We start from the raw sequence: 26,359 nt of genomic DNA on the forward strand, positions 1-26,359 counted from the left end.
GCTCATGGCAATGCCGGATCCTTAACCCACTGAGTGAGGCCAGGGATGGAACCCGCAACCTCATGGTTCCTAGTCGGATTCGTTAACCACTGCACCACAACGGGAACTCCGTGAATACTTTTTTTTTTTTTTTTTTGTCTTTTTTGGAGCCACAGGTGCTGCATATGGAAGTTCCTGGGCTGAGCGTTGAATTGCAGCTGCAGCTGCCGGCCTACACCACAGCCACAGCAACGCCAGATCCTTAACCCACAGAGTGAGGCCAGGGATCGAACCCGCATCCTCATGGATACTAGTTGGGTTCGTAACCTGCTGAGCCACAATGGGAACTCCGGAATACCTTCTTGTTATTTTTTTCCTCTTCGATCTAAGTGAATGTATGCTCTGTTCAAGAATAAACATACTGTTACAAGCAGAGGGTTTTATAACTGAAAGGGATCTTAAGGATTACCTTATCAACTCTCATCATTATATACGTGGGGAAATCGAAGCTCAGTTGTGTTACATGATTTTTTAAGTCTTGGGACTAAACTTGGCTTAAAACCCCAGTCTTAAGATCCCACATTGAATGCTGCTTCTGTATAACCAGACCCAATCTTTATTGCTGTTTTCTGTCACTGGTAGCTTCATAAAAGTCACCCTTCTCAGTAACTTGGGGACCTTTTGTCGGCCTTACGCGGGACTGAGGGGTGTCAGGACTGGACTGGTCTATACGGCAGAGCATTTGGAGAATTTCCGTTCTAGAGAATAACGTTCCAAGTGTTTGCGGTTATAACAAAGTCGACAGGTTTATTTATTGAGCACAGTTACCCTTTTGTAAGACTATTGATTATGTATTTCTGTATATCGCGTATGTAGTAAAGTCTATGTGTCTTTGTAATCACAGTGAACGAAAGCTTAGAGGTGGCGGTGGTTTCAGCAGAGCTGATTTTACAGTTTCTCTTGAGATCGTTTATTACACGTCTCAGATGTCCACGGGGAATCACCATTCTTTGCTTTGTTACGGTGTGAGTTTGTTGTTTGTAACTCAAATTCTGAGAGTATATAGGATTTATTATACATGATGGGTTTCTTCATGTCTTTGGCTGTAGAATATCTTTTCTTGGTGAGTTCCCGTCTTTTTTTTTTTTTAAGTTTTATTTTAAAATTTTTTGGTTAAAGTATAGTTGATTTACAACGTTGTGTCAATTTGTGCTGAACAGCAATGACCCAGTCATTCACATATATGCATATTTTTTCATTTTCTTACATTTTTTTCCGTCATGTTCCAAAAACTGAATCAATGATCAGTTTTTATTTTTTAATTAAAAATTTTTTTGTTAGAATCAAGTTGCTCTGCAGTGTTCCATCAATTTCTGCTGTACAGCATAGTGACCCAGTCATACATACATACACATTCTTTTCCTCATGCCATCTTCTACCATTCAACATTTATTTTTAACCTGAAAGACAAGGAAATTGGAGTGGCCGGCATTTGTACTCACTTGACTTAGTCATTTTACCGTGTTTTCCTTTTTTGCTGAATTATTCCACGAATGTAAAAACAGAATGATTCAGTTGGAAATAAATGTAAATTTTAAAGCTTTGCATCCAGGAGAACTTGAAAATGGTTGTCAGTGGAGAATATAGAGGGAGCTGCTGGATTTCAAAGCCGAGGGGCTCTTGAGCAAACAGCGTGGACGACAGGAGGGCTTTAGTCCGCTACTGGTGGACACTCATGAAATTCACTGGGGGATGCTTGAGAAACTTGCTCGGGAGGCGACCTAGTGCCTCTGCACCCGAGGGCCGTGTGTCTCGCAGCCTCGCCTGCGCCATGGACACGCCCATGCTGCCACCTCGCAGGGCGGCTGTGGGGCTCACGCCACATGGTGTCATCCATCGAGCGCCAAGCCCCCGTCCGAGTCGCAGGGGCTCCATGCAAGCCTTGGGGCTTGAGAGCAGAGAGCTGACCGTTCAGTAAGGAGAGCAGTTCACGGAGCAGGTGCCCGGCAGAGCCGGATTCGGAACCTGCTCTTAGGCTGTGGTTTCTGTCCTGTCGTCTCTCAGTCCTACATCTCTGTTCTGGTGTTTGCTGGTCTTCGAAGATGCCTGTGTCGTGTTTCCTTTCAGAGAGACATTGAACTTAAAGTTTTCGAAGCTTCCCATGAACACCGACGGCCCAGCACCTCGAGGATGTGATGTGCTCGGAGGGTCAGATGAGCTCGTTCCGGGGCACTGGGCTCTTCTGGACGGGGGCCGGGATCCTGAGCGCTTTCTTTCCTCACCTCCCTCCATCCTTGCCTTTCTCCTCCGTGTCACACTCACCACGTGGGTGTCTGTCACTCTCTTAGCTGCCGGAGCAGGTGAATGTAAGACAGGTGCCTGTCTTTGTCCTCTCACCAGCAGCTAAGCAGAGTCCAACCACCTGGAGACTTAGAGTGAGTCATTAGGAAACAAATGCCTCTCCTTGGTTTAGAAAGTGTTAGCACTTTATAAAGACCTTTCCAAATTGCGGATGTAACATGCATTCATTAAAATTTTCCCGAAAAAAAGTAGAAGAAATTCCTATCCTGAAAAACACCTTCTGGTGGATATTCTCTCAGATCTCTGTTTCCTGGAGTTTATAACTTTGCGTGTCTATTTAATTATTTTAAACCCGCTACCACGTCCCTTGATTATCAAGATGCGTCCTGCTAAAATACCTACTTTAGGTGAAGAACTCCATGATTTGTAGGTAAATTGTGGATTGAAACACACTCCTGTTAGTTCTCTGTGGCTCCCACTTCTCCTGTTGTTTCTGTAGGACACCCCTTAATGGAATTACTTCTCTGTTCTCACTCCAGACCCTTCTCCTCCAGCCCCACATGCCTCTTTGCTCTTCCTAGAACATTCCAGACTTGCTCCTGGGCTTTGCAGTTGCTGGTCCCCCCCAGACTCACCCTCCCCTCAGTGGTCACGTGACTGTCACATCCTCAGCATCTCAGCGTCTCCAGGCTTTGCTCCCGCGGCCCTCCCTGTGGCCCTTCTGTCTCACTTGTGCCGTCGGCCTGTCCCTGCCCGTGGGTTGTGTCTCTTCCCACTGACATGCGAGCTCTGCGAGCGTCAGGGGCTTGTTGCCGTGTTGATCGTTGCTGTGAGCAGTCGTGCTGGAACAGAGGCACGCGTAGCACACGGCGCCCTCAGGAAGTGCACGCGGAGCGAGCGCGTGAGTGAGGATGGCGGGGCTGGACGCAGACGTCTGAACGAGCCTGACGCGCGTGGCCGGGTTGGCCTGTGCCAACCAGAAGGGCGCAAAGGTGCGTGTTCCCCAGCAGTCTTCACAGCCGTGGGTTTGTATCACGGCTTTTCGTTCTGCCCTTCGGGTGGATGTCAAACAGGGCGTCCTTTTGCTGTTTTTGACCAAGATTGTTCCTTTTTTTCATATCCACCCAGCACAGATCAGGAGTTTTCAGTTCTGTGGTCTCTCTTTTTATTTTCTGAGAAAGAAATGTTTCCTAAAGCCCTGCCTTTCTCCCCACCCCAAGTCCTTGGAAGAGGCGCAAAACCACCCTGATTGCCTTAGGAGTGTCAGGATTCACTTCCTGGTTCAAAGGGCATGGGTCTGCCATGTTTGCCTCAGGGTTGTCATGATTCACTTCCGGGTGCGAGGGGCGCGAGGTCTCCAGGTTTGCCTCGGGGTTGTCAGGATTCACTTCCTGGTGCAAGGGGCGTGAGCTCTCCAGGTTTGCCTCGGGGTTGTCAGGATTCACTTCCTGGTGCAAGGGGCGCGAGGTCTCCAGGTTTGCCTCGGGGTTGTCAGGATTCACTTCCTGGTGCTGAGGCAGGCTGACTTCCTGTGGTAACTGGGCACAGTCTGGGTTCTGTTAGCAAAGGAGCAGCGGGAAAGAGGCTGAGCGGAGGCAGTCTTGTTGTTTTTCTGGATTCATTGACCAGTGCCTTTTAAAACAGAACAAAGAAGCTATGCTTTCAAAAAAATTTTATTATTGACATAATTCACAGGTATTAATGAAAACCTGAAAAATACAAAGAGGTAGAAGAAAAAAGTATCCAGGAGTCCCACCACCCAGATAATTATTTTGGTATTTTTTAGTAAGTTTTTCTTGAATTTCCCCTGGTCTTTTACTTTGCATATTTTAATGTAAAATAGATAGTTCTGTATATGCTTATAGCAGACTTAAAGCAATCATTTTTTCCTTGATTTTTTTTTTTTTAAGTGAATTAGGTGCAGTTTCATGCCTCCATAACTTTCCATGGACTCATAAGTTTCATGTTGTTCCTTATTCTGGGATGTAGTTTTTTTGTTATCCCCAGAGTTATCAATAATAATGGCCTTGAATCTTAGTGTATCAAATGTTATCAGTTTTTAAGGCTGCTATTATGGGATGCATTCCCAGAAGTGAAACTGTTGTGTCAAAGTTCATGGACATTTTTACTGCCAAATTGTTTTGCAGAAGAATTGTCCACTTGCAGTGCCAATAGCAGTGTTTGCAAGGGGAGCTGTTTTATGTCAATTAATTTGTATCATAGGAAATGGGTCATCGACCTGTTTCCTTTTGGACCTGTAACAGTTGGAACTTCATGCAGAATAAACACTAATTAAGGCTTAAATAACTCTAGTGGTGGAGGTTCAACAGTCTCAGATGGCAGCTTGTTGCAAATTTTAATAGCCAGAGGGGTTTTGATTTCCTTTTATTTTCTTTTCCCTTCTGCTACTTCCCTCCCTCCTGGGTTTAAAATGCGCTTTCCTGGCTACAGTTAAGCCTTAGTACTTCTTGTTCTGTCTTTGTTGATTAATGAGTATAATTGACCCCTGTTGTCTCTATTATACGAGCCACAGCAATTTGTTTTTATGTAGCAGTTATTTTCTGAGCTGTCACAAAACTGCCTCACAAAGCAAGCTCATTATCAGCCAGAAGGAGAAGAATTTTAAGTGATGAAGTGAATAAAAGGTCCCTAAGAGCAGGAGGAGGAGGAGGAGAAGTTAAGGCTGTTCAAATGTGCAAGGAAAGGAGAACATTCTAGACGCAGAGTAATTACGCGGTGCTTAGGTACCCAGCAAGACTTGTTTACATCCTGAAATTATCAGATTAAAAATGGCTCCCTGTAGAGTCTTGGAGGTTGGGTATAGAAAGCCGTGAGCATGGCGTTTATGGAGTGGGCGGAAGTCCATTGGAAGGTAATGATTATGAAGGTGATAGAAAACCCAACAGAATGTCTCTCTGTAGGAGGAGCAGAGGTAACCTCTGAGCGGGCAAGTCCCATCTGAACCGATGTGGACCATTCAGAATACCTCAACGTGATGTTATTTCAGACACTGGTTTGCTCTTCATCGCAATAGGTTGGTTGTTTTGTTTTTCTGTTTCTCCCTTCTCTTCATGATCTTGATAGGATTTTCCTTTGCTCACAAACTAAGTCACAAAGGTCCAGGGAAGAGACAGGGAGTGGCAGGAGATCCTGACGTCAGCAAAGTGCTCGGCCAAAGCCCTAAACAAACGCAGTCCTTCTGTTGGGGGATTCGGTTGGTGTCCAGCTGATCAGTCAAGAGCTGTTGCATAACCTCCCTTCATCCGCCGTCACGCTTTTCTCCTGGGAGATCGAGGAGTGAATTAACCACAGAGGCGAGGAAATAATCCTAAGTAGCAGCAGTCATCAGTAGCAGTGGCTCTGACTCACGCGAGGCAACAGATCTGTATTTTGTGAATTAGTAGATCGGGAAAATCAGGTGCAGAAGATGTAATGTACTTAACCTTGGTTCATCCAAGGCCTGGTAGAGCTGGGTCCGGATCTGGTTCTCCTTCCTGGTTGGGCACCCTTCATATAGTGAGGGGAGTTCTCCCCGGTGTGTGCTGCCTTTCGGTGAAGTCTTCTGTTCTTCCATATTAGTGCAAGGATTTCATCCAAAACGGTCCCAGGGAAATGACTCGAAGTAGAGGATTCTATTACTTGCAAAGGAACTTGCAGTACCCTGCCTGAGACCCGTTTTGTTTTGTTTGTAAGTGGTCAGAAGAAAGTTGGTCTGGTCCCTTCCAGAATCCTCTGGCTGGGGGGAGGGGATGTGGCAGGATGTGCGGAACGTTGTCAAAACCAGCTCCAAAGACCATGGCAGCTCAGACTCTGAGACATTCTGTCTCCTCGTGGGAAAGTAAGGAGCATCTGTCAGTCTTTCTAGAAGGATGGGGCTGTGTCAGGAGGAAGCGGGGGAGGGGAAGCTTGGCAGGCGAGGGGAGGGGCAAGGGTCAGTCCCCAGGCCAGAGGAAGACAGCTGCCTTCTTGGCTAACCCCCACCTCATCTTTTAAAAAGCGGGGCAGATTGAGCTTCCTTAACGAGCCGTGTACTGTCTTGTACTTGCAAGCGCACGTGAAGGTAGGACGCAAGCAGTTTCTTGAGTTCATTCCTTGCGGAATTTCTGCCGGCTCCCTGCAACTGGGGGATTTAGTAACAAAATTCCCCTTCTTTAGTAAATTTGCAGGTGTAGAATTTATGATGACGTGTGGAAGGGACATTGAGGGGAGGCTTGGTTTAAAATATACTTTAGAAATCCCTCGTGACTGTGTTTGACATATGCTTAAACCAGTCGAATGATGATTATCAGGCATTTTGCAGTTTCCGTTAATTCCGACTGGTTCCGGGTTTTGCATCGTCATTGCCTTCCTTGTTCACAGGAAATACAAGTGACACCCACATGAGGAGGAATTTCCCTGCCCGGGTTCAACCACGCCCGCAACGCCTTTCTTGTTTTACGCTCTAAACTTCTCCCGTGCCTTGTCGTGGTGCTCGAGACCCATCTGTAGGGTAACCTTGTGTAGCTCTTCCCCCCAAATTAAAGGAACGAAGAAAGGAAAAAACCCACTTTGGTAATAAGGCCTGGATTTCATTCAGTTCCGTAGGAATGAGCAGTCTCAGGCAGCTCCCTCAGCATGTCAGGCGTGGCCCCCCGGACTTCACCCCAAGAGGGAGGGTTTACGCCTCGCCGCCGCCTGTGTCTTTGGAGGCTTTCTTGCTAGAACCTCAGCTCCTTTTTTGCTGTTTGTTTTCCCGTCTGTTCCTCGTTGCGAATCCTCCCCCTCTAGGGTTGTTTTCCAGCAAAATCTCAGGTTTCCCCCGGGGTGTCGAGGCGTTCACGTGGACCCAGAGTCGAAGCGAGGGTTGCCGTGTATTGCTGCAGAAGGCTGTGCGCGCCCTCGGCTCACCTCCTCCCCCGTTGCAGCTCTCGCCACCTGCACGCACTGACGTGGGTCAGTTCCCTGGTTTCAGGCGCCGAATTCTGATGCCGTGGGTGCATCTTATGTGGATTTGCCACTTTACACCTTCCGCAATATTGCACTTCACCCCCTAAAACCTGCTGTGTTCTTCTCCCTCCGGGGGGCCTGTACGTGCAGCGCTTCTTCCTTTAATAACGGACGCACCTTGGCGCTGTTCGTTCCTCGGCGATGCGGCTGGGTTAACGCGTTTTGTCTGTGTTTTGTCCCACTCAGGTTACTCTGGCCAGGACTTCGACTGGGCGGATTATCACAAGCAGCGCGGGACAGAAGAAGCGCCCCCCTTCTGCTTCAGGAATGTAAGCGGCGTGGTTCTTGCTGTCCTTTCATCACAGACATGGTCCACCTGCGTTGTCTCGGTTGCTTTCTGATTATTGAACAGGATGGATGAAGGTGCCACCGGTGCCAGGGAATTCTCCACGTTTTTGTAGGTTTTGAAACGTCCTCCCTCCACTTGCTCATCAGTTAGGGCGATGCTGGGCTCTGGTCACAAACTCACTCCTAACGTGTGGGAGTTTGTGTCTCACGTGTGGAAGGTCCAGGGCGTTCCTGATTAGGAGGTGGGTCTTCTTCTGCGGAGCCTCGGGCAGGGTCTGTTCTCAGCTTTGTCGTCGCCACCTCGAGAGCAGAGGAAAAGAGAACCGGGAGGGGAGTTCCCATAGTGGCGCCGCAGAAACGAATCCCACGAGGACCCGCGAGGTTGCTGATTTGATCCCTGGCCTCGCTCATTGCTGTGAGCTGTGGTGTAGGTCGCAGATAAGTCTCGGATCTGATGTTGCCATGGCCGTGGTGCAGGCTGGCAGCCGTAGCTCCAATTGGACCCCTGGCCTGGGAACCTCCCTATGACTCAGGTGCGGCCCTAAAAAAAAAAAAAAAAAGAGAGAGAGAGAGAGAACCGGGGACAGTGTCCCTCGTTCTAGACACCATAGCCTCATACTGACACATAAGACATGTTACTTTTTTTAATTGCGGTCGATTTACTGTGTGTTAGGTTCAGGTGTACAGCAGAGTGGTTCAGTGTAATATGTATTTATATATATGTATAAAATGTATGCATTTTCAGATTCTTTTCCCTTATAAGTTGTTACAACCTGTTGAGTATGGTTCCCTGTGCTGTCCCAGAGGTCCTGGTTGGTCATCTGCTTTAAATGTGGCCGTGTGCATATGCTAATCCCAAATGCCTCCTTCATCCCCCATCCCCCAACCCCCTTCGGTAACTGGTAAGCTCAGTTTCTCTTGTCTGTGTCTGTTTTGTATGTAAGTTCCGTTGTATCCGTTTTTTAGATTCCACCTATTAGCAGTATCAAATGGTATTCGTCTTTGTGTGACTTCTCGCTTAGTGTAATAACCTCTGGGTCCCTCCATGTTGCTGCCGAGGGCAGCGTGTCATTCCGTCTTTTGAACGGCTGAGGAGCAATTCCCCTGTAAACGCCGGGGAGAATGTGGAGGGCAAGGACCCCCCTCCTACACTGTGGGTGGGAATGGAAACTGGCGCAGCCGCTGCGCAAAACTGGGGGGCGGTTCCTTTAAAAACTAAAAGTAGAGTTACACTGCGATCCTGCAGTCCTAGTCCTGGGCGTGAATCTGGAAGAAAGTCACAATTTGAAAAGGCACGTGCACGCACCCCGTGTTCACCGCAGCGCTGTTTACAAACGGCCAGGACGCAGAAGCAGCCCCAAGGTCCGTGGACAGATGAACAGACACGTATCACTGGAGTCACCTGTGGCCGAGGACGCGTCATTTCATTGGGTGATGCCCCGAGTGAGACTCAGGAGTGTGGGCGGGCTGGGCTCCCGCTGCCCTGCCCTGCGTCTGCCCTGGGAGGGATGAGGACACCTTGTGGGCAGCTGGTCCCCGGGGCTACCATCAGCTGTGCCCTTGCTTGGGCGTGTGACATGGGCAAGATCATGGGATACGAGCATCACTGCTCCTCAGATGTACTCTTAAAATATTTCCCTGAATGTTTTGTTGAATCACTGGCATAAGAGGTCACTCCAGTGTTTCCTGTTGTGCTTCCTTTAAGCCACCTCCCTGTTCAAATAGAGCTTATCGACACAGTGACACGTAAAATAACAGTGTGTGTGTGTGTCTGTGTCTGTGTGTCTGTGTGTCTGGGTTCACGCATGTGCGTGCTTGCTCAGTCATAAGCGTTGGTTGCATAGTCTATAAATTACTCATTGAAACTGTATCCACCTTAGGAATCGGACAGGGTTTGAGGATGAGGCACATGTGTAGCCTAGTATGCTGAACCACAATTTGGTCGTGGAAGTTAATGTGTTTATGTTGGCAGGAAAGACGTAGTCCTGCAGTTGGGCGCCCAGACACTACAGGGCAGCGCACCCCCACGGAAGACTTGCTTTCTGGGCGTGTGGTCCTAGACCTGCTGATCGGCTGCCGTCCCACTGATAAATTGTCCTCCAGGGATTCTGTTGGGAAGAAGGGACTTCACAGAGAGAGGCTTAATACAGACCGTCAATCATAGCCCGATTTTGGACAATTAAGTAGGTTGATTACGAAGTCAGCTTGTGCTCATAAATACAGAAACGCATCCGGGGCAGGGCTGGAGATCGGCTCCTTAAGTGATCCAGGGAAGCTCTGCCGGCGGACGTTGCCTTTCACAAAGAGAGTGCTTCGGAAGCGCAGGGAGAGCTGAACGCCGTGTACGAGGCGGTGTGATGGAGACAGCAGTGCCATGTGCCACTGTGAGGACAGAGCTGGTGGCTCTGACGCCGTGTTAAGTCTTCCTAGACTTTGAGCCATGTTGACGTCACTTGTCAGGGCCTCTGCCGGCCTCACCTGGACCCTCCTCATCACAGCCTCAGACCCTCTCCCAGACGAGAGACTGTCCTTCCCAGACTCTTTAGTCTTGGGAAGAAAAGCCTCCCTTTTTCTGATTTAGGGACTCATTTTTTTCTGTGCTTCTTTTTATCTGTCCTCTGTGCCCAGCAGCTGACAGTTGTCCAGTCCAACTAGATTTAAAGAAAAACTTTTTTCCCCCTAGGACCACACCTGTAGCATATGGAGGTTCCCAGGCTAGAGGTTGAATCAGGGCTGCAGCTGCCGGCCTACACCACAGCCACGGCAACGCCAGATCCGAGCTGCGTCTGCAACCTGCACCATGGGCTCATGGCAGTGCTGCATCCTAACCCACTGAGCGAGGCCAGGGATCGAACCGCATCCTCGTGGATACTAGTTGGATTCATTACCACTGAGCCACAGGGGGACCCCCCCTGCCCGCCAAGTGGATCTTGATAGTGGAGCAAGTCTCCACATCCCCAGATGGCCTCTGAGTTTTCAGGAGTGGGCTACCAAGGTGAAATCCATTTCAGTGAAAATGCTGGCATGTCCATTAGGAATGCACTTGTTACAGCCTCCCCCCCACTCTGGCCCCCGCCACCCCCGTCTCTGGCTGTCCATTTATTTAATTGACAGGATCGTTATCTGCCTGATGGCACAGGCATTGCGTCACTGCTACTTTGCTGAACGTTGTTAGCGGGCTCCAGGCACCGTTTGATGGGACGCTTATCATGAATTCACTTTTTAATCATACATCCCCCGCGTAGTAGCGGAGGGCGGAGTGAAGCGGACGCCTGGCGAGAATGTTTCCCTGGGGTGGTTAACAGTCCAGAGCGGTTCTGAGATGGATTGGCACAGCCCAGTGCTTAGTAAAACAAACTCACAGGTAGCAGTTTTGCTATTGATCCTTTATAAATTACCCTCAGGCAGCAGGTTGAGATGAAAATAGGTTATGCGGTTGTAGCTTCTCCTTATTAAGTAGGATAAAATGTATTTTAACTTACTTAGAGGCTTTTTAGGCAGCCTGTTGAGTTGTGTCATCAAAAGAAGCTCAGTACTTAATATGCGTGGATGGGGCAGGATGACTTGCAGAAAAACAGCCAACCTGGAATCTCTTTGATTTCTATTTCCAAAGAAACGTTAAGGAAGGGAACAGATGGGTTGCTTAACATGCACTGGATAATTTTGTTCTGGCAACAGAAATACATAATTGCGTTTTCAGCTTAGCTTCTCTAAAAAGACACGTACATGAGAATGACCCTGGCGTCTTTCCGTGAGTCCACACAGAGATGTCCACACAGCGGTCTGTGTATCTTGGTTTATGTGTTTCAGAGGAGATCTATTTATACGGTGTTGTCGTGTCTGATAACAAATTTAGAGTGCTGGGTAATTGGGGAAGATTCTACATGTATTTTAAAATGTTAGGAGGGCGCTTTGCTTCCAGTATTGGCCGCGTGAGCTTATACTGAATTGGTCCCCCTGCAGATGGCAACTCTGACCTCAGGACAGAATGTCGCGCTCGTGCCGGGGGGGATGTGGAGAATGAACAGGAGCAGGCAGGTTCTGGGGGGAGCAAGTCCTGGGAGAAAGGAGCAGTGGCAGCGATCGTCCCCTGTTCCCGGACTTCAGCTTGACGTCGGCCACAGCTGACGACGTATGAGATGATGAAAACACGGGATGTAGAATTCGAGGCATTTCCGGCCTGATGAACCAGATAACAGAATTGGGGCAACAGCTACTGGAAAGTGAGGAAAGACCCAGACAAGGGGAAGGCAGGAGGGGAGACCCACAAATGACGTGCATAAATGCTGCCTACATCCTTAGCTGAGCCCTAAACCATGTCTGTGCCACGCAGACGCCAAGAAGCCTTGCTAAGCATGAAAGAACTGAACTGAGATTTGGGCTGCTTCGCAAGAGACAGAGAATGTAGTTTGAGTCCAGCCACATTAATTGCTTGCTGAATTGACACTCTTGGGAGGAAGATAACATAACACAGAGTTTCTATGGTTTACAGTTAAAACACCCAGTTTCAATCCAGAGTTGCTCAGTGCGTGAAGAAACAGGACAGTCTGATTATTCTCCATAGAAAAGATAAATCAACAGAGACCAAACCCAACATGGATCAGATGTTGGAATTAGCAGACAAATTTTGCCAAGCCCCCATCACCGCTAAGCTCAGCGGTGTAAAACCGTCATCCTTGTACCTGCGCCTTAGCGTCCTCCAGGAACTCGTTGGAAAGACGCATTCTCTGGCCACACTTCTGATCAACTGAATCACAGTCTTTGCGGTGAGACCTAGCAGGCCGTGTCTTTGAAAAAGCTCTCTAGGAGTTCCTGCTGTGGCGCAACGGGATCGGCAGCGTCTCTGAAACGCTGGGATGCAGGTTCAGTCCCCATCCCAGCGCAGCGGGTTAAAGATCCAGCATTGCCGCAGCTGTGAAGGAGGCTGCAACTGCGGCTCAGATCTGATCCCTGGCCTCGGAACTCCATATGCCGAGGGGCAGCCAAAAAGCTTTCTAGATAGTTCTGATACACTCTAGAAGTTTTGAACCATGGAGGTAAAGGAAAACATTCTCATGATGGGTAAAAAGGAAGTGCCAGAAGTTAGAAAGCCTAAAAAAGAGAAATTTTAGAATGAAAAAAAGCTGCGATATCCCAAATAAGCAAATTCATTGGAAGGGCTTAATAACAGAAGAGAGTTGACAGAACAAAGAGTTCATGACCTTGAAAGTAGAAGTCCTCTCAAGAGTTCCCCTCGTGGCTCAGCAGAAACAAATCCAACTAGCTTCCTTGAGGACGTGGGTTCAATCCCTGGCCTCGCTCAGTGGGTTGGGGATCCGACGTTGCCATGAGCTGTGGTATAGTTTGCAGAGGCAGCTTGGATCCTGCGTTGCCGCGGCTGTGGGGTAGGCCGGCAGCTGTAGCTCTGATTTGACCCCTAGCCTGGGAACCTCCATATGATGCCATGGGTGCGGCCCTAAAAAGAAAAAGAAAATAGAAGTTATCTCATCTGAAGAACAGAAAAGAAAGAAAAGAGATGGGAAGATAGGGAGGGAACGATGAACAAAGTCCCAGGGATCTGAGCCACCGTGTCGTGGGTACTCGGTGACTGAAGCAGACGTGACCACAGAGACTGCGGAAGAAAAACTAAGTTACGGCCTCACATTTACCAAAGACGCCGGAAGATCCAAATGTATGAGTCTGGAATGCCATGAAAAAGGAGCCATAATGCAAAGAGATGCAACGTAGTTAGACTGCCAGTAACCAAACATACGGAGAGATCTTCAGAGCATCCAGAGAAAAATGATATATTCCATAATACAGGAACGACAATTTAAATGACAGCAAACCTCTCAGAAACAACAGAGGCTAAGAGACAGTGAGCTGCTGTCTTTTGAGACCCGAAAGAAGAGAACTGTAATTCCACATTCTAGCAAAAATGTGCTTCTTGAACGAAGATGGAAACAGATGATTCGCCAAAGATGATTCTCCAGAGGACAGAGAAACCCTGAGAAGATGGGGAATGTCACTGGTTGCAGGGAAAATCCACGTTGAAAGTACAGTGAGGTACCGCTAGACCTGCACTGGTGTCATGGCTGAAATTTGAAAAACCAGCAATACGAGGTGCTGGTGAGGCTGTTCAGAAACTGCACCACCCTCTGCTGGTGGGCATGCAGAGCGGTGTGTTGGGAAACAGGCACTCTTGGAAACGTGCTTTTACCGCAGGGTTCAGCCATCCTGTTTCTAGAAAAATGAGAACGTAGTATTATAGGCTGGATTTGTCCCCCCCCCCCCCAATTCCTCTCTGCAGTCCCAATTCCCAGCACCTGTAAGGGTGCCTCTACTTGGAGTTAGAGCGTTGGGAGAAGCAGTTGAGGAAAAATGAGATCATACAGGTGGGCCTGAATCCAGTATGGCTGGTGTCCCCATGAGACACAGTTGGGGCACAGGCCACATGCAGGGAGGAAAGACCCTGCGAAGACACAGGGAGAAGACGGCCGTCTTCGAGCCGAGGGGAGAGGCCTTAGAAGAAATTAACCCCGCGGATGATGTGACCTTGGATTTTTTGCTCCAGAACCATGAGGCAATAAATTTCTGTCGTTTCAGGGGCCCAGCCCATGGTATTTGCTATGCCAGCCTGAGTGGGCGATTATACTTACGTCCACACAAAAACTGGTACTTGACTGTCTAAAGAGGCTTCATTCATAATTACCAAAGCCTGGAAACAGCCCAGCTGCCCTTCAGCTGGTAAGTGGATGAGATGAACCAGCTGCAGACACTGCTCAGCTGTCAGTGGAATGAGCGTCTGACCCACACGTTAGCACGGCCGACCCGAGTGCGACTGCTTAGTGAAAAAGCCGGACTCAGAAGGGTGCGCAGGGTGGGATTCTGCTTGGATGGTGGTGTAGACAACTGAGGAACTACAGGAACAGAAAGCAGGTCAGTGGGCCGGGAGTCGGGAGTCTGGGAGGGACAGAGCCCCAGGGCCTGTGCAGGGGCGCTTAGGGCTGAGGGCCCCGTTCTGGGTCTTGATTGCGTCCTTGTGCGTGTTCCTCCGGCAGCCCTACTTCCTAGAAGAGCTCGCGCGCCCAAGGGTGAATTTCCCCCTGCAGGTTTTTGAGGTGAATTTAAAAGGTAAATTAAAACCAACAAAAAGAATAAAGGGAAGAAATAACACAAGACAACAAATAGAAAAATTTGAAAAAGAATAAAGGGAAAATTGACACCATTTTATAAGAAAGAGACCTGGGAATTCGTCCCCCGCAGACCCGCCCTAAAAGAACAGCTGGAGGACAGTCCTGAGGCTGGAGGAGGGGACCGCGTGGACACCCGCTCTGCCTCCTCTCAAGCCCTCGAATCTGAGTGAGGAGCATGGGCAAGAGGGAGAGGGGATGGTGCCGCAGGAGCAGGATCCCGGGACTGGGGGGTGAGAGTGCCATTCAGCCGCTGTTAGGCACCTGCCGGGTGCCAGCTGGAGTTCTCACTTCTGCGCCACCTGTCAGGCACGCGAGAAGGTTTCCTGGTGCTCGGTGGGGAAAGACTAAACGTGTGGCCTCGCTTGTCCTGTCAGTCGGGTCTGTGTGCATGCTTGCGTGCGTGTGCGTGTGTGTGTGCGAGCTCGCGTGCGGGCGTGCACGCGTGTGCATTTCTGCTGCGCTCATCTCGCCGCCGTACCGCCGGCTCAGTGTCTGTCCCTTTGTCTTTCAGACGTCATTCAGTCGGGGTTTCACAAAGAACATGAAACTGGAGGCCGTGAACCCCAGGAACCCGGGAGAAGTCTGTGTGGCCTCCGTGGTGTGTGTGAAGGGCCGGCTGATGTGGCTCCACCTGGAAGGTACGTCCCGCTGCTAGTGGGTCGTTTTGCGCTCGGGGGCCGCCCGGCCGTGGCGGGGGCGCAGACTTGAGCGCCGCTCGGCGGTGCTCCTCCCGCTTTCCTATTATTTCAGCTGCTTAAATTATTCAGCGGTCTGAAATAAGTGAAACTAATCAAATATACATTCATTCAGAGGCTCTCATCTTAACTAATAATTTCATCAAATGAGATGCTAGCACGATAATTATGTTTGGAACACAGTGGTCTTTTTACATCTATGATGATAAAAGCTAATGTCACAATTAAATTACTATGAGTCCCTAAAGCTGGTAGTTGAGGTCTTGGTTATTAAGAGGATAAAATTATATATTTGCATTTTAATGTGACTCATGCCCTTTACTTTGGTTTCTTTCGTAGATGTTTGGTTTCTCCTTAAAATAGTAACTGGACATGACTCTCTCCCCAAATATCCAATGGAGGAATTTAGGTTTATTTGTTTAACGATGTTTAAACTGTTCTTTGCGGCTTCATTTATTTAGGAGCATGTAGATAATTCGCAGAACAGTGCACGTGTGTAAGCACAGCCGTGATCAGATTGTGGGCTTAGATAGACTGCATTTTTCAGATGTTATAGTTCCAATGAGGAAGAATTATTATTATTATTTTTTTTTTGTCTTTTTGTTATTTCTTGGGCTGCTCCCGCGACATATGGAGGGTCCCAGGCTAGGGGTCGAATCGGAGCTGTAGCCACTGGCCTACGCCAGAGCCACAGCAACTCGGGATCTGAGCCGCGTCTGCAGCCTACACCACAGCTCACGGCAACGCCGGATCGTTAACCCACTGAGCAAGGGCAGGGACCGAACCCGCAACCTCATGGTTCCTAGTCGGATTCGCTAACCACTGCACCACGACAGGAACTCCTCAATGAGGAAGAATTAAAATGAACTTGATCTCTAAGGTTTTGTCATCTTACTGTGATTTAAAATTCTTTGGGTCTCTGTTAGTTGATTGCGTTTCAGTTCCATAGCACCTTGTAGTTATTTCAAATGTATAGGGGAAAAGAGTAAGATGCTAGAGATGAGTAGTAAAATAATGTTAGCTTTCCTAGTGCAGATTTCGAGTTTTATGACATGCTCATACCACCACTGGAATAGAATGTTTGGAAGATCATAGAATTGGTGCTGGTATTTTGATCCTCTTTCCTCAGTGAGCAAGGCTGAAAAGGCATTGAAGGTTCTTTGATAGAACTACCACCATCTCAGAAATATTACAATTCAAGAGATTGGAGGGGCAGAGAATAGTGATTTTAGCTGAAAGCCTTGTGTGGTTAATTCCCAGAAAATAGTCTAAAACACTACTGTGGTGTAGGATTTCAGAATCAATCAGAAATAAAAAGAAAATTCTCAAAAAGTTGGTTGCCTCATGGATTTTCAAGTAGAAAGGCCTCTACCTGGAATTAGCCAAAATATAACCACAGGTGTCATGGTCATATTTCTGCAGCTATCAGATTAGGGCATGAGCTTATTTCTATTGCTGCATGTAAAGTTGAATCAACTGCTCGTGGAAAAATAAGATTCTGGAGTTCCCGTTGCGGCCCAGTGGGTTGAGAACCTGACTAGTATCTGAGGATTTGGGCTTCCATCCCTGGCTTCCCTCAGTGGGTTAAGGATCCAGTGTGGCCGTGAACTGTGGTGTAGGTCGCAAATGTGGCTTGGGTCTAGTGTTGACTGTGGCTGTGGTGTAGGCCAGCAGCTATATCTCCGATTCGACCCCTAGCCTGGTAGTGTCCATGGGCCACAGGTGCAGCCCTAAAAAACAAAAACCAAAACATTTTAAAAAGAGAGAGAGAGAAAAGTAAAACAAGATCTCTTTGGTGATTTTTGAATCTATAAATTGAACTTGCTACCTAGTACTGTGTGAAGCCTAATTACTGAGAGATTAGAGCCCTGTCTGCATTTGCTAATTTGAAAACACAGGCGGTAACGTTCAGAGCTCATGTTTCATTATTATTTAGCACATTGTGGTTACAATTCTTTGGCAGTCATAATTTATTCAGCAGTTTATCTTCCGAAGTGCTTTACAGCTGTTAATTACCTAACACAGACAGCAGTAAGAATGTCCTGATTTTTATAGATGGAGAAACTAGCTAAGCCGTTAAGATGCCTGGGTTTCGATTTCATTGCTTTTGACATCTTTGTGGCCTGATTCAACAGACCCCACAGCGTCCCACTTCTTAAAGAGTGCTGAGCGACGCGTAGCGTCTGTCTAACATTCCCGACAGTCCTTCCTCCTTACCGCTGTTTTTCTTTGGGTGTAAATTTCTGGTTTTGTAGCAAAGGGATATAAATCAGCTCACGTCAGCTCAGCTCCGTATTCTCTGGAGTGCTTTCATCCGGGAGTAATGAAAATTAGCGTTTGGAAGCAGGTCGGAAAATTGATTGTCCATTTTCCCAGACCTTATGTATTAAAAAAAAGGTAAAACCATCTGGGAATATTGTTTGCCTGAGGTGACTGGTAAAAATTACACATTTGTCTCATCAGTTAAATCAAAAGTTCAGACTCCTTGATCTTTCTTGAATTTTGGTTTATGGGGGATCTTTGTTTCGTTTTGTTTTGGGGGGCCCTTCCTAAACATTGACCTTTGAAAGTAACAGCAAGCCTAATGGCACTTATGTCTCACTGCCTCGGAATTTTATGTATATAGTGTTTTCTTCCCACAGTCCTGGGGACAAAATCTTGGAGATTTGTTATGGTCGCTTTGTGGCAGTTAAGTTATTGTTATGATGATAGTAATTCTGATTTTCAACTGTTGATGCCGCTTGAAATTAATAAGCACTTCATAAGGATTTATTATTTTTATGTACTAAATGGATTTGAAATATTTTCAACACGTGGCTCATGGACCACCTTTAGGTAGGTAATTAAAATGATCATTTTAATTCACTGTGTGACTTCTCTGGAAGTTGGGTCGTCCTCTAAGTGTCTCTGAAGGGGCCGGCGCTGAAGAGGGAGGGACGGCTGAAATAAGCGAGACCCGTGCCACCGCAGGTCGGGTGCGTGTTTGGTGCGTGTTTGGGAAGAACGTCGGGTTCTCCGGAGCCCCCGACAGGGAGCCAGGGCAGTTTGCAGGGAGGGTTGGGTTTGGGAGAGGACCCTGGGCCGCTCGCTCTCGTGTTCACATCTGCTCCAGGGAATCCTCCAGGCAGCACGGAGCATCTCTCACGGCACACGAATTCCATCCAGTAGCACTGCCTCTGGCACCACAGCGCCACGCCTGGGCTCATAGGCTGGTCCGTCTGCCTCTCACAGTCCAAGTCGGGTCAAGTTCATTGTCTTACAGGACAAATAGGAGGGGGGTGTCCTGTTTGTCCTAGAAGCGTGTCAGTTCACGCAAAGGGCTGACATCTTCGCCTTGCCTTCCTCGCTTCCTCGTCTCCCCGTTAGGATAAATATCGTTTTCCTCCCATTTTGAGGAGATGCTCTATTTCCCCCATTCCTGAATATTAAGTATTTCAGCCGTTTAGCGGAGGCAGAAAATTCCTTTTATGTCGTAAAAATGATCACCTGCAGGCTTCCTTTCTTCTGGGTTATTTAGCTCTTTTAATGTTGCCACTACAGGAATTTTTGCAGAGTTTCAGAGCATGAGCAGCAAACCCTCGCTTTGAGATTTGGAGCTGTGTTTCCCACAAAGACAGGCGGGGAAGCTGGGTTAGCGTCTTCGCGCTCTGAATGCAGGGAGGGCGCGATGGCCGTTCCACCGTTCGTCCCCTGGTACGTTCCCCTCCGGTTTGTTAAAAACAAACACACAGAGGACGGCACCCCGAAGATGACCCAGAGGTCATCGGGTCTGTGGAGAAGTCCCCAAAGGTAGGTGCAGGGAGCTCGACTCAAGCCATCAACTGGGGTCATCTCTAGCATCTCGTGCTCTTCACTTCCCTGAGGCCTCCCGGAATGAGATCTAGAGAAAATAAACATTTTCTCCAGCCTTTATGGCAAAACGTTCTATAAATTTCAGCCTGTGAATCTGCGCCGTGCAGCAGCGCGGGCTGGAGCCTTTGGAGGAACTGCCTCCTTTCACCGTGAACATCACGCCCCCTGTTGACAAGCACCAAACACGCGGGACGGGGCCAGGACATGGTCCCTGACTTCCGCAGGTGACAGCCTTCGTGAGCATCCCGCAGGCTCTTTATTTCTGTGCCTCGTGTAGAATTCTGGTGCAGGTGTTTAAAGACCCAGTGATGCCTGAAGGACGGCTGCAATCTCTCCTTTCCCTCTTAAGAAACACGTAGGCCTTGGAATTGTCCAGTTGGCGTGAGACCTGCCAGCGCCAGACTCTTCAAGGCCGCATGGAAGTCCCGGGGCAGGGCAGGAAGCTTCTCCGCTGGCCGAGCCCCTGGTCCAGTTCCGCCCACGGCCACAGTCCTGTGTTCCCCACCTGCAGAGATCCTCGGGACGGGAATGAAAGTCCCCACTGAGTTGCTCACACTCCATGGCCTTGCTGCCAACAGGATAACCGCAGGAGGGTGGCCTCTGCCTCACTCAGCCTTCGAGTCTCGGGAGGCAGAGGGTATCATCCGCGGAACCCACTTTGTACCCAGTGCTCTGGGGGGCAGGGCAGTCTGGGAGTTTCATTTTCAGCCCTCCCCCCCCGCAGCCTTGGACGGCAGGGATCGGTGCTGAGCCACTGGGACGGGCCTGGCACCCCTCCTTCCTCTGACTCCTAAAAGACCACTTGGTTTTGTGGAAAAGAGAAAACACAGGCTCTAAAATCACACAGTGAAGCGATGGAGGCTTCTTCTTTTCAATGCGGCTGTTGGTACCTGATCAGGAGTAAAGGATGTTGCATTTTTATGGATTTTACGCCAGTTGTTTACATGTACTGTGTATGTGAGGTAAAAATGATCATGAAAAAATGGTGTTATTTTAAAGGTAATGGGCATCACAGGACCCGCCCTGCTCGCGTGCAGGGCTGGGAGAGCCCCCGTGGGTGAATAGGGTGCGTTCCTGTAACGACTTCCACCCTGGAACCCGCAGGTGGTCCTGCTGATGCCCTGCCCCGTCTCCCTTTTCCTCTGAGCCGCCTTCTCTCCCTCCTGTTCGGAGGGTCGACTCGCGGCCTCCATCTCTGTCCTTTCCCTTCTCTGCGGCCTTGGACCTGCTGCTCCCTCCGCCAGAGTCTCCCTCCTCCGCCTCCGCGGGCCAGCGGCTTCCTGTGTCCTCCTGCCTCTTCCCCCGCGAGTGTGCCTGGGTTCGTGTTTGTTCTGCTGCCCTCCCCCTCCCCTCGGGGGGGTCGGAATTCTTCCACGTCCTTCCTTCCCCCGGTGGCACCCATTCGACCTCCTCTTCCTCCGTGACTCGGAGCAGCAGTTCGGCGCCAATGTGTCCGGATGCCCCGTGCTCACAGCAAACACGCTCAGAAGCCCTGAAGCCCCCTGCCTGCTCCATGGGGACCCGGGCGCTTCCCAGCCAGACGTCCCTGGGATAAGGCTCACCTTTGCTCTCCTCCACTCCGCCGTCTCAGCTCCCCAGTCAGACGAGAAATCCTGCTGCTCCATCTCCCCCTGCCCCCGACCAGCTCTCCCGCTGCCCCAGCGCCCCCTCGCCCTCCGTGTCCCCTCCCAGCCTCACCCGAGTTTCCAAGCCTCCCTCCCTCTTAGGATTTCAGCAGCCTCTTCACTGCACCGTCTACGCGGAGCTGTGAGACTTGGCTCTAACAGCGTCCTCGCCTCCCTAATATCCAACCAGCCTGCATTCGCTACAGAGCAAAGACTCGAATTTCATACCTCGGCATTCTGTGAAACGCATGGAAAATACGAGGTTCTCCCGGGTGGGATGGCTGTGCGGATTGGCCGAGTGAAGGCGTGTCTAGAAGGCTCTAGAGTTGCGCCCGGCACCTCCTAGTACATGAAGGAGGTTGGTGAGCAGGATGAAAGGCAGCCTGGCCTCCCTGCCGAGAGCCTGGGCAGCGGGAGGGTGGACCCCTCGTTGTGTCTGTAAACATCCGAGCCCCTCTTTCTGCCTGACACACAGCACTTGCACGCAAGCTCACGTGCACTTCGCTTGCTAAAGGCTTGCTGAGTAGATACGAGGAGTAAATAAAATCTGTGTTCCTGAGCGAGAAAGCCCTTTAAGATACCGGCGGCCCTTACGAACTGCAGTTTTGCTAACCCAGTTTGAGGCATGAAGTGTTTTACACTCGTGAGCTAAAATTCAAACTCCCTGCTCGGTCTCTGTGGGCGTGTGCTTGGTCCAGTTCCAGCACCCTGTCTTCCAGTCATAACCCCCCGGGTGCTATGAAAACACAAGTTCCTGGGGCTGCCACAAACCCACTCCTGCCGCGCCCGGGAGCCCGGCCTGGGAATCTGCATTTTAATGGACCGCCGCATCTTCATGGGGTCTTAGGCATGGAGAAAGCGTAGAGCCCTCTAGGAGATCAAATGGGAAACCAGGTGAGACAGCCTCCTCTGTCCCGGAGACCCTGATGCAGAAAAGCAGCCCTAGCCTTTCTGTGATGGGCCATGAAGCCAGGTGGTGGGTCAGCATTTTACAAAGACCCGCAAAAAAACAAGGGAAAACGCAGATGTGAAGGTAATTCTATCTCAAGCCAGCGCGGGTGGTTTGTAAACCTTGAATAAGAAGCAGGTCCTACAGGAGACGTTTTTGGGAGAAGCTGCTTCAGCAAATCAGGAGTTCGTGGGGCAGGACACACATTCCTGCGCAGCTAAGGAGGGTGGCCCAGAGTGGGTGCTGTCTGTGAGTAGGCTTTTAAGACTCCGGGATCAGTTAGACAGGTTTCGGGGTCAGCCACAGCCCTGGCTCTGGCGTTCTTAAGCAAAATGGAATTTGTGGGAAGGCTTCTGATGGGAGGCCCCGTAGGGGGCAATCCCCTCTCCAGAAGGCTTTGCAGCAAGAGCCAAAGGCAGGCTTGGGCTTTGCAGCTGCCGACTGTAAGCTTCTCCTTCAAGAGGCTGCAGCCCATCCTCAGCTGCCTGCAGAGAACCAGGGCCTGGCTCCCTCCTGCTGTGGGGGTTGGGGGGGGGGGTCAGCGCTGGCTGGGAGTTCTGCAGAAGGGGTGGGGCCTCGGGAATGAGATGCTAGACAGCCCCTCCCCAAGAGAAAAACTAGAGACACAAACAGGAGAGAGAGAAAACTTGCAGGCTCAGATGCTCTCAGAGCACGCTTGCTCAGGTTCAAATCCCGCATCCCCCTCTCGCCGGCCCCCTGACCTTTTTCCTGCCCTCAGTTTGCTCATCTGTAAAATGGGGGTGAAAATCCTCCGATCTCCTAGGGTTGTGAGGATTCAGCAGTGGGAGAGAATCTGGTGCCATCCTGTGAGCCCCCTCTCCCTCCCTCCCTCCCTCCCTCGTTTAAGCCCACGGCAGCTGTTGTCCTCGGGTCGTCTCCTGTCATATGCGGATCTTGCCCTTCATGGTTCTGCCAGCTCTTGATTCCTTAGGCATCTGGCTCCAGGCTGAGCAGGGATTCTCTAAGATCTTGTTCTGGGGCCGCTCGGTGGAGGGAGGGCTGGGTTTCCTGCACTCCATTCTTGCTTTCCTTTCCTCCAGGGCTTCACCTTTTGTGGGCTCACTGGGCCCCCCACCAGGTGGGGTGGCCTTTCATGTTCCCGGGGGGTCTGGCCAAGGGCAGTTCGTCTCCGTCGGGACCTCTTGCCTCTGTCCCTCTGGCTTTCACCCGCGCTCCGGGCTTGTTCCGATTCCCTTGCTGATCAGTGAACATCGCTTAGCTTCCTCGGGTGGGCTCTTGCCTCTGCCCCCAGAGCTCTCTGCCCTCTGGCCTCTGGTAGCCTCTCTTGCTGGTACCCATGCTCGTTCTTATCCGAAATTTCCTGGGAATGAAGCCGTTACGGAGCGTGAGCCACTTGGTTGGGTCATGTTCTGAGGAAGACACTTGAGCGTCGTCAGAGTCGTTTTCTGTCTTCCTGATGCTCCGAGTGGAGCAGGTCATCATTCTGTCTCAGAGCCGTGTCCTCCGCCGGAGGAAGCCACGGTCCCTCCAAAGATGGAAGGACACGAGGAGCTTCGTGGAGGCGGGGGGCCTGGGGACACGGTCTCAGGATATCGCAAATTGCAAAACCTTTTTAGGCTTCCGAAGGGATTCCTACAAATTCATATGCTGCTGGTGAGTGTGACAAGGCTTTCTCCTCTTAGCAGTGAGAATGCGCTGTAGGTGGGTTTTATTTCCTCTTAAGATAACGTCTCCTCTCTTAATTCGACCTCTGTGGCCTCTTCCGACCTCTGCCTGAGCGCCTCCTTCTCTGAAGGTCTTTGTTGTGTTGTTGGTGCGGTGATGACAGTGGGGTCGCGGCTGTAAAACAGGTGATTCATTCACAGGAAGTCTCTCTGGTCACGTTCTGTCCCTGCACTCCTGTCCCTCGGTCGCGTTCCCAACCGACACCCACCGATGAGGATTTCCCGTTTCTCGCGGGCTGACCTTGTGCACGTGTAGAGATGGTCTCTTCCCTCTAAAGCAGATGGTAGCACCCTAAAGGCAGTGCTCCGTGCCCTGCTTTTCTTGTGGCCAAGTACACATCTTCACCTGTAGATACACAGAGAGGCTCCTCGTTCTCCATTACAGCCTCAGGATGCTCCGTCGCATGGAGACACTGTAACTTATGTAAGTACAACCCCATGGAGGGAAACGCAGGCTTCCCGATGCTTCTCGAGATGAAGGGCCTGGCTAAGAACGAGGAAGGAAAGTCCGCTGTGACGCGGGTGCAGCTGAAACAAAGCCAGACGTTGACTGTGGCCTCGTGTCGTCTGCTTTTTCTATAAAAGGATGAAGACTATCGCAGTGGCCCTTAGGGAAGTGTCTCACTTGGCGTAGGTAGTTTGGCCCTTCTAGAATAATCAACGAGTATCTTTGGCAACATTTTTTTTTTAATGGCTGTACCACGGCACATGAAAATTCCTGGACCAGGGATTGAATCTGAGCCGCCACGGGGACCTCCTCGGGGTGCTTTCACCCACCGCGCCAGGCCAGGGATCAGGCCCTCATCTCTGCAGTGGTCTGTGTGGCTGCAGGTGGGTTCCTCACCCGCTCTGCCACAGCAGGAGCTCCAGGAGAGCGTGGTTTGATGTTCGCTGCTCAGAACCGCCGTTACGGAGTCGTGCTTGTTCCTTTTAACAGGAACACTGCACTTGCATTGGTTGAAAGGGGACCTCTGCTTAGTGCTGGGTGCACAATGTCACCCCCAAGCCAAACCACCTCCCCTTAATTTCAGAGCCCTTCTAGGGAAGAAGGGTGCGAGTTCTGGCGTTTCTGGCCCAGATGCTGATTGTTCGGATTCCTGTCTCTTCCTCGCATTTTCAGGGGCCAGCATCTCTTTTCCACACCCGCGCTTGAACTGAGTGCCCTGCCCTCTCACCATTTAACCTTTCAGACGTGTGGTATCGCTCGTCAAATACTGTCAGCTTTATGGTCAACATTCTGTCTCTCGGGCGCTCTGTGTTTTTCCTTCTTCTTCTGTGTCTTTGTCGGTAACACCTGTTTGCACCTGTGGTCCGATTGCCCCGCAGGTCTGCAGAGTCCCGCTCCGGAGTTCATCGTGGACGTGGAATCCATGGACATCTTCCCCGTGGGCTGGTGTGAGGCCAACTCCTACCCTCTGACCACCCCGCACAAGACCGTCTGTGAGTATCGCCTGGTTCGGAGCCCAGGGGTTAACATCTGGGGTTTGGTGAACAAAGAAGCCGTTTTGTAAAGATGGGAACGCCACGTTGTCAAAGTCCCAAAAGTGCTCGATTTCCCACAGAGCACCGGGACCGCTGGTTCATTTATTCTTTAAGGGTCCGCGTGAGACGGTGTTTGGAAGTGACGCGCGTGGAGGTCGCAGGGGGGCAGAGGCGGGCCCCTGGGATCTTCACTCCCCATTTGTGTACAGTTTGTTATCTCGATTAGGAAAAAGCTTAAGCTCAACATTGGCTTGTTCGTATTAGATCTGAGGAAGAACTAATTTTTCTCATGAGTTTACCCCAAAAGAATCATAGTTGGTCCCAATAACTTCCTGACATAAACACGTAACTATTCTAGCACTAACTAACCCGTGAGATTTCAGCTATACTTTGATAAGTGCTTTGCATCACATCCTTCTGATCACAAAAATACCAAATCAAAACAATATTAGTAGTTAACCTATATGCATGCGTGTGCGCGTGCACACACACACACCCCACTTAAATTATACACGTGTGTGTTCTAGCATATGTTATTATAGATCCTTATCCTGAAATGGTAACCATTTAAAAATCTTTTGAGGAGTTCCTTTTCTGGCTCAGCAGCAATGAGCCCGACTAGTATCCATGAGGATGTGGGTTCAATCCCTGGCCGTGCTCAGTGGGTTAAGGATCTGGCATTGCCATGAGCTGTGGTGTAGGTTGCAGACACAACTCAGATCTTGAGTTGCAGTGTCTGAGGCGTAGGCCAGCAGCTGCAGTTCCCATTTAACCCCTAGCCTGGGAATTTTCATATGCCCGCAGGTATGACCCTAAAACGAAAAGAAAATAAAAAATAGAAATCTACCGACCTAACAAATCTTGGCATTTATGATTCCATCCTAATGCGTATCGAAGTATTATTTAAAGACTCCTTAAAGTTAAGGGCTTTTACTTTTGTGTAAAATAGATTTCTACTGCTTTCTTCATGAGTTTATGTGCCGGCCAATTCTTCCTAGCCCCTATGATAAGGTTCACTCAGGCAGGTGCCCAGAACGTTGCTATAAAGTTTTTCCTTCATTCCCTGAGGCCAATCTGATGGAGCCTGATGGAGCATAATCTGTGGGAAACAAAGCGGGTGGCCCAGGTATAGATGGAGACGGATTCTAAGAGCGTCTCAAGTACACCAGTGCCCACGGAATCTGACCCAGTGACACCTTGTCCTCGCTTCAAACTATTTCTCACATTTGGAATTGAGAATAATTGTTTCTGTTTCAAGGGCCTTCTTTCCCGTTCTCTCTCCCCTGTTCTTTTCCTTCCTTCCTCACTTAAAATGACTCGG

At 49.8% G+C, this 26,359-nt stretch overlaps 1 protein-coding gene and 1 long non-coding RNA gene across 8 annotated transcripts in view; one reads left to right on the forward strand and one right to left on the reverse strand.

The window, feature by feature from the left end:
* The window catches only part of SFMBT2 (Scm like with four mbt domains 2), a 193,387-nt gene that overhangs the window by 131,797 nt on the left and 35,231 nt on the right, over positions 1-26,359 (forward strand). For 6 of the 7 annotated variants that reach the window (XM_021065007.2, XM_021065006.2, XM_084980991.1 and 3 more), the window contains 3 exons: positions 7,453-7,535; positions 15,241-15,367; positions 24,883-24,996. In XM_021065007.2, coding sequence (XP_020920666.2) covers positions 7,453-7,535; positions 15,241-15,367; positions 24,883-24,996 — 324 coding nt within the window. Of the gene's footprint in view, positions 1-7,452; positions 7,536-14,345; positions 14,473-15,240; positions 15,368-24,882; positions 24,997-26,359 lie in introns of those variants that run through there. The other variant, XM_084980993.1, reaches the window with a different exon arrangement.
* LOC146399597 (uncharacterized) lies at positions 17,380-21,313 on the reverse strand. The gene is made up of 2 exons (XR_014818368.1): positions 21,130-21,313; positions 17,380-20,166 (listed from the first exon to the last, which is right to left on the reverse strand). It is a non-coding gene; the product is annotated as an uncharacterized LOC146399597 (long non-coding RNA).

The sequence above is a fragment of the Sus scrofa genome, chromosome 10 (genome assembly GCF_054392235.1).
Source record: "Sus scrofa isolate SSC_HxYL_T2T_F1_AM1 chromosome 10, Sscrofa_HxYL_maternal_Yorkshire_Landrace_v2.0, whole genome shotgun sequence".
In the NCBI taxonomy this organism is placed as follows: domain Eukaryota; kingdom Metazoa; phylum Chordata; class Mammalia; order Artiodactyla; family Suidae; genus Sus; species Sus scrofa.